The 13931-nt window shown below is 42.1% G+C and overlaps 1 protein-coding gene across 2 annotated transcripts; it reads left to right on the top strand.

Moving 5' to 3' along the window:
* Positions 1 to 9588: 9588 nt before the first annotated feature.
* Positions 9589 to 13791, top strand: LOC115670550 (2-oxoisovalerate dehydrogenase subunit beta 1, mitochondrial). Of its 2 annotated transcripts, XM_030591866.2 has the most exons (13): positions 9590 to 9988; positions 10675 to 10786; positions 11165 to 11200; positions 11303 to 11362; positions 11437 to 11494; positions 11583 to 11680; positions 12157 to 12246; positions 12328 to 12396; positions 12460 to 12546; positions 13000 to 13095; positions 13159 to 13236; positions 13363 to 13449; positions 13536 to 13791. In XM_030591866.2, exons 1-13 carry the CDS (start codon positions 9795 to 9797, stop codon positions 13569 to 13571), a joined length of 1101 nt encoding a protein of 366 aa, XP_030447726.1. In that variant the 5' UTR covers positions 9590 to 9794; the 3' UTR covers positions 13572 to 13791. The 2 variants fall into 2 exon arrangements, 1 of the variants encoding a protein (XP_030447726.1); XR_004004508.2 differs by lacking the exon at positions 13536 to 13791 and having other exon boundaries at positions 9589 to 9988; positions 13145 to 13236; positions 13363 to 13431.
* The last annotated feature ends 140 nt before the right edge of the window (positions 13792 to 13931 follow it).

Below are 13931 nucleotides of genomic sequence, written 5' to 3' on the forward strand. Positions count from 1 at the left end.
GAAAATTTATAGTTTGCAAAAGAGTGCTATTTCTACACGAAGCTTGAGCAAACGATTTCATAAATTGAAGAACCTCTTACAATACTTATAACTCGCTCTCTTCCCAGATTAGAGAGGCACAGACTTATACAGGGAAATACAATCAGATTTACACAACACCTACATGCAAGAACGATAAGAAGATGAACACTCAGAGCATAGACTAATTTTTGTTAGTTTTGCCCAACTTCACTACCTTTTGGGTTGGGTTGAAAAAAAAGGGTTGGAAAATGTAACTAAGCAAGATGGTGGAAGACTATGTGACTTGCTTTCCCTCGCCTCGCGCCATGAAGTAGGTTAGCTAACAACCATGATTTGAAAGTTGTGTGCTTTCCAGATAATTACTCGATCAGAATCGATTTAACTAAGAATATTCATTGCCTCCTCCCATTACCTTCTTTTCAAAAAAAAATTTATTGTAAAATTTAAGGCAAGCGAGTCGTAAATTTAAAATTTGGAATAAAATATATTAAGCTATTCATGAAGGCATTTTGAAAATTAAGCTGTTTGACAGCTTAATTTCTAAACTCAAATTGGTTTCGCTGCAATCATCTTATTTTGAGTGAAATTGTTAGATACATTTAATTTGATTTTGTGTAATCGATATGTTTCGCAATTTATCAAATCTCACAAATATTTGGAATATTGTCCGTGTCTTTTATATAGTGTCATTATGTCTAAATTTGGGATATCCTATCTTCCATGTTTGTTTGGGATCTATGTCTATATAAAAGATTGCCATTGCTTGAACTATGCAATTTATGATATAAGAAAAGCATTCAATTTATTTGTCTCTTGTTAACACAAAATGATTATTTGTGCAACCAAGTCCCCGACCCTAACTTGACAAAAGACTGCATGAATCACTTAGTAAACAAACAAAACGAGTTTAGGTATTAAGAGGGCACTAATTTAGATTATTAGTGCAATCAAGTCCCCGACCCTAAATTCTCTGGTTCGTAAGAAGCGAGACAAACTCCCGTGTCCCACTTGGCTCCTATTCGGCCTTAATAAACTAGCGGCGACCCCCGAATAGGATATAATTTTGGTTTAAAATCAAATTGTAATTTCTCAATATCGCACCGGGTAAGAGTTTGAGAGCACTTCAAATATGAGGATCTTTCACTCCCGCTCGACATTAGCTCTCAATCCGCTCGCCCCCTAATCCCCCCTTGAGGGGAGGGTCGCAACATCATATACTTATTTTTTTCCCTATATTACCCCACGCCACTCCTACGGTAAATCGCATCACTTTTTTCTTCCTGGTAATTTTCACTTTGCTATAAAAAATCAACCCATAATTTAAATGAGATTAAAATGGGAAAAAAGATAAAGAGAAAACAAAAGGAGAAGCTTGCCTCAAACTGACCTAATCCTTCGGAATAGAACAGAAACAGATGAACCATTACAAGCCACCTCACCTCATTGACTCAGTTAAAAAACGAGTGAATTCATTTCTTTCGTAGAATAGGAACGATCTGAACAATATTTTCCTAAAAATGATTCTTTGTATCACTTTCACCATGAATAAAAGAAAAATATTTTCATCGTCCACGAAAATATTTAGACATAAATTATTATTGTTAATGAAAAAAAATTCATTGGCTAATTATTTCAAACGATACAAGTGATTTTTTTTAATTTCAAATCATTTATTTTTCATGAAATGAGTTAATCATATTTTTAAGTTCTCTCTTTGTGTGCGACCGTGGCTCTCCTTGCACACCACCACCCCTCTGAGGGCCTCATCCCCCTCTGACCCCCCTACGCCCGCACGCCGCCTCCCTCCGCATCATTCCGCGCCGCGCCCCCCCCGGGCCTCTCCAAGGCAGCGGAGTAAGTGATCCAAGTCGAGTGAATCAATGGGAGGATCGCGATTCCAGGACTGAGCACTGCTGGTGGTGGAGTTGGCGACGGTGAAGAGCGCGATCAACTACCAAACGCCGGCAATCATGCTGATCCAGGTGTGCTTCGTGGCGGCGGTGGCCGCTCTTTATCGAAGTATGAGAAGGAGAGAGTGAGCATTTGGCCTCAATCTTCCTATAAATGATGACCGTTGTGGTGGTGGTGGTGGTGGTTTCTTGGTTTCTTCAGTGTGTTTATTACAGCAAGGAGAGACTCCCAAACTGGGTCTGGGTGTGGTTTGGGCAGGTCTAAACCCATAAAACCCAAGTGGGCTTTGCTTTTTTATACACTCACACCAACACATTTTTCCAATTTTATTAAGTGTCGGAATAACCCGGTCCGTCAAATATGGATTTTTTTTTTTATCGAGCCTTCAAATATGGATTTAAAAGTGGGCCGATAATCTATTTTGACAGCTCTATCACTAGCAAGAGCCGAACTGCTCGTTTCCCTACAAGGGCTTGCCAGTAGACGCCAAACGAAACGACATTAAACTTCGTCGCCATCAGAGAGTGAGTTTTTCGACGAAGCGGAGAAACACACCTGAAGAAATTAAAGTGGGTTCCACGGAACATTGATAGGTAGAAGAAGATGAACAGTACACAATCAGAAGACGAAAAGGAAAGAAAAGGAAGAACAAACGGGATCGTTTCGAGTAAAGTTATCCACGTCAAATCGCCAGCCTGCCACGTCATGCAATCCACACTGACTAGATTACCATGTGAGTAATTTCGAGCGAAAATTGACCGGGAGCAGTATATGGGAATTCAGCGCAAAAGTTTAGGACCGCATATTCGTACAATAGGTTCAGCAATGAATCGATGATTTTCCCTTGATTAGTCGAAATCAAGCTAAAAAAAAATTATTAGGTTCCAAAAATGACACGTGTATTTCTTTCGCCACAATTTTCTGACGTGTACTTAGATAGCCTCCCTTTGAAAATCATATGATCAAGAGGGAGCGTGCACGTAACCCGCTACTATTTTATAGAAAAAACAGATGGACTTATTTTCCCAATTTACCCTTACATACGGATACGGTCAAAAAAATATACGAATACAAATTCGATAACTCGAGAAATATCGAATATCTCTTCAGTCCCAACGGTGGTGTTACACTTTGATCTCTCACTTTTTTCCCTTGCAAAAGTTTGCGGTGAATTATTTTATTGTTCTAAAAATGCAATGTATTTCGTATTAACAAAAGGGTTAATACCACAAAAAATTCTAAACCGGTATACTCGTGACAAATTTACCTCAAACTAATTTTTTGACCATAAAAAACCTCGAACCGATACACTTGCGACAAATATAACCTTCGTTAACTTGAATTAATACTACGAAAAATCATAAACTGATAAATATGTGATAAACAGAAAAGTAATACCCTAAACTGGTATATCTATCAACTGTCACGTGTCATCCACCTCAGCAATTTGACGGTAAAATTTAACGGAAACTAACGAAGGGTAAATTTATCACAGGTGTACCAGTTTGAAATTTTTTATGGTATTAACCCTTAATAAAAACTCTATTGTGTGTGCCAAAATGAAAGGTTGCTCTTGTGTGTTGGGATGGTAATATATATTGGTCGGAAGGCATTTTCATATTCGAACTAAAAGCGTACGCTAAGGCCCATTGGTTCCATGACAAGTAATTCTCGAATGGATTCTTATGTTAAGGAATCTCATTCTCCGTTTTTCAATTGCGTGAATCGTGAAAGATTTAACCCTTTTGAAAAAGAACTCTTATCACTGGCGGCGATAGCAATAGGCGACTGGCGACGGCGGCAACTTGTGGCCAACAATGGTGGCGGCAGCCTGCAAACAACGGCAGCAGCAACCATCAGCTGCGACCATCGGTGGCGGCGACAAAGTGATTGAATTGGGTTTTGGATAGTTTAGTGATATTAACTTTTTGAGCGATTCCTATTTCATGTGGAACCCAATTTTACATTTTGATTACCCTCCAAACATGAAAATTATAGGATTCGGAATCCCATCTCTCGAAGAACCCAATTGCGCATTGACCCAGACGAGGCATATCAGTGATTGGTGTCGATGCATGCACATGTGCGCACGCAACATAAAAATCGTGAGTACCGTCAAAGTAGATGGATTAGCAAAAGGATAATGATACAAATAATCCCTAAATTTTAGCCCGTTATGCAATGCAGTTTCTTTAACTTTTAATTTATTCAATATAATCTCTTAACTTTAGCTTAATGTTCAATGTGGTCCATAAATTTTTACTTTATTCAATGTGGTCCCTGGACTTTTAGTACATATCCAATGTAGTCTCTGAACTATATGAAAATCTTCAATGTAATTCTTCCATTAATTCAAATTCAATGACTACATTGAACATTTTCATATAGTTCAGGAACTGCATTGAATATGTACCAAAAGTTCAAGGATGATATTGAACAAATTAAAAGTTCAGGGACTACATTGCACATTGAGTTAAAACTCAGGGATCACATTGAACAAATTAAAAGTTCAAGAACCACATTGCACACGAGGTCAATGTTCAAGGATTGTTTGTATTGTTTTCCCAATAGCAAAAAAGGTCGGCAGATCATTTTCACATTCTTCTTCGGTGTTCGCGAGTTCGAACTCCCTTGTAGTAGCGATTCTTGAGCACCAAATGCTCACACTACGATCGTTGACGAGGGCGATGTCTTGCCAGGGCTACGGTGACCGACTCGTCCCTTATGGGGGAGTCTTTTCTCATGAAACTCCCTTCGGAGCGAGAAATATTCAGTGGTTTCAAAGTGCCACGTCAGTTGCTAACGTGGCGTGCGCTCACTTCCCCTTATCCAATTAAAGTTTGACACGTGGACATTAACTTAAAATTTAAAAAAAACTAATACAAATATAATTTTTTTCTCTCTTCGTACCTTCATTGCTACCATTTAGATGTGGCCGAAGTCATGGCGACCACGGGAAGACGGAGCCGACCAAACGAGCCACCATCTCAGTCGCTGAAGCTTGTAGTTGTCAACCATCCATGGTTGAGCCACCACGAATCTCCATCTACGGTCATTCTCCGTCCAACCCTTTGTCGTTGCTTGCAGCCAAGCTCATCATCGGTAGATCAGGAGGTTCATGGTCAAGCCACCCCTCCCTCATCGCCATGACTCGCAAACAGAGCCACCCTCTTCGTCGTTGCTTGTGGCTTATCATAGGTAGATAGGGAGTTCCATGGTCGAGCCACCCCTTCGCCGTCGCTCTCGCGACCACATTCCCCCGTCACCAGATCTAGACCCATGGCCATATTTCTCAGCCTCCCTCGAGTGCCTCCTCCTCCACTTCACGACCTCCTCAGCTTCTCGGGCGGCGCAGGGATCGGATCTACAAGCATCACCGACCAGATCTTGTGCGGCGACTTGGGCGGTGGTGACAGCCAAGCTCGATTCTCAGATGGGCGGACATACGCGGAAACCAAGGCAAAGAGAAGATAGAGAGAGAAAGAAAACCCATATTCTTATTATTTTTTAATCCCACGAGAGAAGGAATACGAACAAAACTCACATGAAAATCCCTCCATCATATCGGGAGTTGCTTTCCCCTATCTCCCTTTAAGTCTTTTAAAAGTCCGGTTCAAAACCAGCTCTAATTAGATATAGACATAAAAAAAGAATGCATGTCACGTCAGTAGCAGATGGGTGTTTTGAAACCACTAAATATTTTCTCGAGAGAAAGAAGCTACTATAGAATATAGGGATAAGTGCACTACAAGTTCTAAAATTTGTCACAAAAGTGCGTTTGAGTCCTAAAACTTGCAAAAAGTTCATTTGAGTCCTAAAACTTGTCAAAATGGTTCATTTGAGTCCTAAAGTTAACACCGTTAGATTTATTAACGGAAAATGCTGACGTGGCGCTGACGTGTCATTTTTAATTATTTTTCTTGAGACACGTGGCGCCACGTCAGCAAAAATAAAAATAAAAATAAAAATAGAAAAAGCTGAAAAAAAAAACCAAAAAAAACCAAAAAAAAGGAAAAAAAAAAGAACCGGCGGTGGCCAAGCCCGGCGGCCGGGAAGGACCGGCGGAGGTCGCCTGGGCCTTCCCGAAGCCCGGCGACCTCCGCCGGCCCCGGCGAGTCCCGGCGAGGGCCGGCGACCCTCGATACGGGGAGGGCGCGACCCTCGCCCAGATTTGAGCGAGGGTCGCCGGCCCTCGCCGGGGACTCGCCCGGGCGGCGGAGGTCGCCGGGCCGGAAGGCCCAGGCGACCTCGCCGGCCCCGGCGAGTCCCGGCGAGGGCCGCCAACCCTCGATCGGGGAGGGCGCGACCCTCGCCCGAGATCCGAGCAAGGGTCGCCGGCCCTCACCAGGGGACTCGCCCGGGGCCGGCGGAGGTCGCCGGGCTTCGGGAAGGCCCGGGCGACCCTCGCCGGCCCCGGCGAGTCCGGCGAGGGCCGGCGACCTCGATCTCGGGGAGGGCGCGACCCTCGCCCGATCCGAGCGAGGGTCGCCGGCCCTCGCCCGGGGCCGGCGAGGGTCGCCGAGCTTCGGGAAGGCCCAGGCGACCTCCGCCGGTCCTTCCCGGCCGCCGAGCTTCGGCCACCGCCGGTTCTTTTTTTTTTTTTCCTTTTTTTGGTTTTTTTTCAGCTTTTTCTATTTTTATTTTTATTTTTGCTGACGTGGCGCCACGTGTCTCAAGAAAAATAATTAAAAATGACACGTCAGAGCTACGTCAGTATTTTCCGTTAGTAAATCTAACGGTGTTAACTTTAGGACTCAAATGAACCATTTTGACAAGTTTTAGGACTCAAATGAACTTTTTGCAAGTTTTAGGACTCAAATGAACTTTTTGCAAGTTTTAGGACTCAAACGCACTTTTGTGACAAGTTTTAGGACTTGTAGTCCCAGAATCATTTGTTGTAGAGACACTATGACTTAAAAATGACTAGAAAAGATTTAATTGCATTTTTGGTTCAATTCGAGTTCGATTTTGCCCAATTTTGGGAAAAACATATACCCGATTGAGATTTTTCAAAATTGATGATGTACTAATGAAATTGGATTGAAAAACATATACCCGATTAAGTGCAATTAAGTCCTAAACCCAAACCCCTAACCCCTAACCCCAAACCCCTAAACCCCAAAACCGCAAACCCCAAACCCCAAACCCTCAACCCCAAACCATCAACCCCTCAACCCTAAACCCTCTACCCTAAACCCTCAACCGTCAACCCTAAACCCTCTACCCTCTACCCTCAACTATCAACCCTCAACGCTAAACCCTCAGCCCTCAACGCTAAACCTTCAAACCCTCAACTCTAAACCGTAAACCGAAATTACATCTAATTGGACTCCGACGTCGATTTTCGAGACCATATGAGGTTATTTTTCGAGGCCGATGCCATTTTGGGGTGGCCACGCATAATTGGAGTGTGTACGATTGAAAAATGGAATTTCGGCCCGGAAGTGAAAAATTACCGTATTGCCACTCAAGACTTTGTCATCCGAATGAAGAATTCAACAACTCGAGAACTCGGCTCATACCTGGCCTTTCGTTCGAAAGCTCGCTAGTGCACATACACGCAATGTTGAAGCACGCCTCCACACCGGCTTTGACCAGGCCGTCCCCGGAAACGGCGGGATCGACCATCTCCATCTGCCGATTCTTGGCCACCATGTTTTGAGCCCAAACAACTAGCCCGACCTCCCTTCCCCCGTCCATCACCGGCAAATTGGGCCTCCGACCCGTCGCGATCTCGAGCATCAGAATACCGAAGCTATACACATCGGCCTTCACGGTCGCGGCCGTGACCCTTGACTTTATCTTACAAGACAACTCGTTCAATTTTCCTAATATATATATTTTTTCCTATTAATTCTCGATGAGACACTTGGTTCTTTTTACTGAGCATATCTCATGCAATGCTTGCTTTGACAGGACTGGCAAACGCGCCAAATTGTTCAAGGAGCTATCGGGCACTGTTGTGGACAATTCTTACACTAATAGTCCTCGTGTGGATTTAGCATTAGCAATGCGATAGAATGCATATGAATTAGTCATATGAGGTTATTTCACGCGCAATAATTAAGATTCAATTTGAACGAAAGTTCTCTTTCTTGATGATGTAGTATAGATATCGCATGTGGCTCTGATGTTTTGGGTTGGGTCGGCGACGTTCCTGGGACGTCGCACAAATTCGACCTGTAGCGGGATGTCGCGAGCTCGATGGGGGTTCGGGGCGTGACATGACACATTTATCCTCCATCAAGGTTTCGTCAATGGGTACCATTAAAAATCTGCCTACATGAACGATGAAAGGCAAACGGTATTGACATGGCGCCCACGTGGCCCCATGACTTTTGGTTTATGTTCAATTTAGCACTTGGATTATATGAAAATGTTCAATTTAACTCTTGAACTTGGATCAATAGAAGGGCAGCATTGAATATTTTCATATATTCGAGAGATTAAATTGAATATATACAAAAAAAATTTATGGATCATAATGAATAAATTAAAAGTTCATGGACTATATTACACATCGATGTAAAGTTAGGGATTACATTGAATAAATTAAAATTTCTTCTTAAAAATACTACTAATCAGTATTAATTTATAGTTATGCATAAATTGACTGTCATCAATAACCGGATTGAGTGCTAAATCTTGATGATTGCAATTTGAATCCACCCCTTTTAGTTTTTACGTGAACTGCATGACCATTCTTGTGAAACTCTTGTTAAAGAAATAAAATACATTTTGTAAATCAGCCATTTCAGTTGAGTCATCTGAATTGTCGAGTGGATAGCGGAAGAACGTTTTAGTTGAAAATAAAATAGAGTAATGTACAGAATGCGATAGATGTCTGAGTAAAAAGATCGATTGAAGCTCCTAAAATATCAATGAAGCTGCCACCAATATTTTATGTGAAGGATAGAAATGACACAGAGTGAATGCGAGATGGGAAATATGACAGATGTTTGAATTCGATGGGTTGAGGCTTCGAACATATGCACGAAGTTGTCGGCAAAACTTTCGGCAACTTAGCAAATGATATAGCAGTAGATAGCAGTTATGTTGCTATCAAATGTACAATAGCTGAGGATATCAAATTTATCATTAAATAAGACAATGAAAGTTGCGACATAGCAGTTATTTGGCCTAATTGCATGCTTAATTAAGTTTTGCATGTGATTTCTAGATGAATGATTAGGTTCATGATGCATGTCGATCGATTGGTACATTACTGGGTATGTTTATAATTAATCAGGGATGAACGATATTAATTTTCCACTTTGTGTTATCACACATAGCCATCATGTCTCCCCTTACTCTTCTAATTCAAAGAAAAGCGCCAGGATCCTAGCTCGCCAAACCCTCCAGTAGACCATACCGCGCTTTAGGGGGTGGAGTACCCCTCGCTTCACGCTATTCCTTCGATGGCCATTCCAAAGAGAGGTGCTGGGTCCTTCATCCGCATCTGCATCTTTCCAAAGACAGGGGCTCGGAAGCTAAGGTGGCAGTCCAAGACAATCCGAATATTTTTCAATCTAAGTTGGAAGCTTTGTCTTGACAAGTTCAGCAATTACTTCATATACAAATTATCTACTCAGACATTATTGACGAAGCACTTATCCCTAGAATATGTTATGGGACAAATTGAGCAAAAAGATAGGCCACGTGAACCTACCAACAATTCCATGTTTCGTTTTCTCCATTTCCCCTGACCTCAAAAACGATGATTAGACGTGCTGACTCGCTGACTCTATCCTCCTCCCTCCTTCCCAAGCTCGGCTCGGCTCTGCTCTGAAGCTCAAGCTCCGCGCCTGCGCTTCGTTGGCGAAATCGCACCGCAGCTCCCTCCCCCACCCGCCGCCGCGACAATGGCGACCCCCGCCGCGCAGCGATTCGGCCGGCGGCTCGCCTCCTCGGCTCCTCGCCGCCTGCTCTCGTCTTCCGCCGCCGGCGAGGGCGCCGTCCAGCGGAGCCAGAGCCAGAGCCAGAGCCAGAGCCCGTCGCTGAACCTCTGCTCCGCCATCAACCAGGCTCTCCACATCGCCCTCGACTCCGACCCTCGGTGACGCCCTCCTTCGCTCTCTCCGCGCTTCTCGGTTTTGATGTCGAGCTCGAGTCGTCGGGTTCTTGTTCGCTTGATTTGGGACGGGTTTCGGTGTTGTTGTTGTTTTTTTTTTTTTTCAATCAGTTCGATCGTTCCTGTGATGGAGTTGACTCTCTTGCGTAGACTGAGCGAGACAAAGGGGGAAGAAGTAAGGAGAAAAAGGAGAGAAAGATGTTCGTTTGTGCAAGGCCTTGACGGGGTCTCTGCTCTGGTCCATGCATGATGATGTCGCTCGGTCAAATGATGGGCTTTGCTTTTTTTTTGTTTCTTTCCCCCCGCTGTGAAGTGATCGCACCTCCGCAGTAGGTCATCGGTCAGCTCCGGAAAAGAAATTTGTGCTAAATTATGAGCTCTCTCGGTCCCGTGGGCAGCATCAGGATTTGGGTGTTCAGTTTAAATATGATTTCATGCGGTGCAGTCAAATTTCAGATGTGAAATAGTTTATGGGTTATGTCTCTGTTGTTGGTATATGTCCATGACACTTGCGTGCTTTGTATGTAATTGGTCAAGATAAAGTCGAGTTAACTGCTGCTTTGTTGATATCCGGGTGTTGTTGAAGTGAAGCTCGCGGTTCTTAATTCACTTCGAAGGACACTCTTGGTGTTTGATGGTGAAACTCATCGTTCGCATTTTTCCCTCTTCAGTTCTTATGTATTCGGAGAGGATGTGAGCTTCGGCGGGGTCTTCCGTTGTACAGTGGGATTAGCTGATCGATTTGGTAAAGGCAGGGTTTTTAATACCCCTCTGTGTGAGCAGGTATTCTTTGTTCTAGTGCTGTCCATGAATTATTGATTATCCTGACTTCTCAGAAGGGAAAAAGAAGTTGTCCCACGATTCTTGGAAGAAAAGAGTCGCATCCTTAATTGCCTGGTTGATAATGTTTGACTGTTTTCCACAAAAAAGGTGTCTGCTTTTGGTGATCAATACCAAAGTGTGACGTTTCTTGTCATTGTTTGTCTATCACTCTCTCTTGATCTCCTTTTCAAATGAGAAATACTTCACAAAAAATGTCTAGTTTGTGGCTTCTTTCTTTATTTTATACGACTGAGCATTAGCAAATCATGATTTTCTTATAACTTTTCCGACATTGTAAACAACTGCATAAGCTTTCATTCTGAAATGATTCACATGCAGGGACTGGTTGGATTTGGTATCGGTCTTGCGGCAATGGTCAGTACTTATTTTTTTTTGTCTTATGCGATTCAGGATTATCAAATCATATTTGTTTTTGAAGATCTCTCATTGGATTTTTTATGTTTATACTGCATTTAGGGAAATAGGGCTATCGCGGAAATTCAGTTCGCAGATTACATTTATCCTGCTTTCGATCAGGTATGCATTCCATCTTGCAAATACTGTATTGCGACATGTTTAGATTTAAGTAACAGAAACTCTTGTTTATGTAGATTGTCAATGAAGCTGCTAAGTTCAGATATCGTAGTGGGAATCAGTTTAACTGTGGAGGTATACTCATTATCAGTCAGTATTTGATGGTCAAATTAGATTTTCTTTTGCCAGTTGTCGCTGATGAGATTTAATGTGATATTCTTAGGCTTAACAATAAGAGCACCTTATGGAGCAGTAGGACATGGGGGGCATTATCATTCACAATCCCCAGAAGCATTCTTCTGTCATGTCCCTGGTATCAAAGTATGGCTTTCGTTCCCAAAATCTGGATTGCTCCTTTCAGGTTCATTTTTCTCTAGCGAATTCTTCCCTATCTTCTGGGAGTCTGAAGGAAAAGACATCTATTTTATGAGTATTGACCATTACATGAACATATACATACCATTTCATTGTTTGGCCTCACGGAGTTTCTGCTGAATCATTGTATGTGAGGTAGAAAAGGACAGGACAAATTTGGTGTTTGTGATGATTTCTTTTTTAAGTGCATCGAAATCATGGACGTGATTGGTTTTTAAAGATTAGAATTGATCAAATTTGCATCACTTGAGAACAGGTCAGTGGTTAGTTAAATTTTCTGTGGTATAGCTATGAAATTTACTCGAGATGTTCACTGAAATTCAGAGACCTTTTTTTCCCTCAATGAAACTGATATTATTTCATTACTCAATTATATTGTGGTTTAGAAACTGCGACACCTTTATTAAAGATTCTTTTTATAGGTGGTCATCCCTCGAAGCCCAAGTCAAGCCAAAGGACTATTACTCTCGTGCATACGTGATCCAAATCCTATCGTCTTTTTTGAACCGAAGGTATTCAGTCTTTCAATCTAAGCTTGATGATTAATGATAACTTTGTCCAACTTTAAGATTTTATATTTCGGTGGATTCCAGTGGCTGTATCGTTTGGCTGTCGAAGAGGTTCCTGAACACGATTACATGTTGCCATTGTCGGAGGCAGAGGTACCCTTCTTTTAGCTCACGCAGTTAAAGACTTAAGATTCTAACAAAGTTCCAATGTCGTAGGTGATTCGCGAAGGCACTGACATAACATTGGTTGGATGGGGAGCTCAGCTTTCCGTCATGGAAGAAGCCTGCCTTGATGCAGAAAACGTAAGCCTATTCCCAGCTTATTTTCCTAATGATCTACCTTCCTGCTGCTGTGGGCCATCTCGAATGTAATTTCAAAGTGTGGGAAGTCTGGACTTGAATATAATTGTTTTTTTCTGTTCAGCATTGATAATTATGATTCTGACTCCATTATTCCAACATCTCATCTCTTGGAGTTTTCTGGAAAGATGAATGGCATGACAATTCTAAATGTATAATGTTTATCATGATAAGTGCAGATAGCTATGATGCCATTAGATTTTCTACAGCTTGTGCAGCACTTGTGATGTATAATGTACGTGTCATCTACAAATTAATGTCGTCAATCCCCTATGTGTCCAGACACGATACTGCCACAAAATTTAATCACTATCATCTGTTAAAGGGCCTCGAGATGGTTTGCTTGTTTGAAGTCATCTAATGTCCTCAAACTCTCATTATCAAGAAAATTTGCAGGATGGGATCTCTTGTGAACTGATAGATCTTAAAACTCTAATACCCTGGGATAAGGAGACAGTGGAGGCATCTGTCAGGAAAACTGGAAGACTTCTGGTACATTCTGCTTTCCCTCTGATAACATGAGATTATTGAAGTAATTCAGATCCCTATTTGCAGATTAGTCACGAAGCTCCTGTAACTGGAGGTTTTGGTGCTGAAATCTCTGCTTCAATTGTTGAAAGATGCTTCTTAAGAGTAAGCGTGAAGACATTCATCTTTATCTCATTCTCTTTTCTATGGCAATACTGGTTCAAGGATTCTTTCTTCTTATGCGCAATATAAGAAATCTTCTAATCCCTAAAAGCAGTATTTGTTTTGCAGCTAGAAGCCCCAGTTGCCAGAATCTGTGGTCTGGACACACCCTTTCCCCTTGTTTTCGAACCCTTCTATTTGCCCAACAAAAATAGGGTGATCAGTTTTTGTCTTGTTGCATTGCCTTCACATAAGAATAATGAAGAATTCGCTGATTTTGTGACCTTTTGTTCTGGATGCAGATACTGGATGCCATAAAATCAACTGTAAATTACTAATGGGTACTTGACTCTCATTGTTCACTCCAGTCCTATGCCTTGATATGATGTGCATAACAAATTGAGACTTGCAAAATTTTAGAAACCAGTTGTTCGATACTTCATGCCTGAAAGATTTGACTGTATCAACCCCTGCTGTATGTGAAAGTGTCCATGAATGATTTTTCGGGGTAGTCCATGGCTGGAATAAAGAGTTTGTCTTTCCTTGCCTTGGCTTTAACCCTGTTCAACTCTTGTTAATGTATCTGTAGATTCGGTATGTAGTAGTAGTTTTTGCTCAAATAAAAATAAAATGAAAGGTTTTCGCACTTGAAGTTCCGCCTAGTATGTACATATGTATGTACTCGGTATCTATCACAC

This window comes from Syzygium oleosum, unplaced genomic scaffold (assembly GCF_021117445.2).
Source record: "Syzygium oleosum isolate NSW1041296 unplaced genomic scaffold, Sole_v2.1 Sole_v2.19, whole genome shotgun sequence".
In the NCBI taxonomy this organism is placed as follows: Eukaryota; Viridiplantae; Streptophyta; class Magnoliopsida; order Myrtales; family Myrtaceae; genus Syzygium; species Syzygium oleosum.

What these genes read in the sequence shown, in the direction of transcription:
- LOC115670550 (XM_030591866.2), top strand. Translation starts at nt 9,795, where the DNA reads ATGGCGACCCCCGCCGCGCAGCGATTCGGCCGGCGGCTCGCCTCCTCG. An exon ending in GTATCGGTCTTGCGGCAATG is followed by an intron (nt 11,201 to 11,302) that starts GTCAGTACTTAT and finishes TACTGCATTTAG; the next exon opens with GGAAATAGGGCTATCGCGGA. An exon ending in TTTATCCTGCTTTCGATCAG is followed by an intron (nt 11,363 to 11,436) that starts GTATGCATTCCA and finishes TTGTTTATGTAG; the next exon opens with ATTGTCAATGAAGCTGCTAA.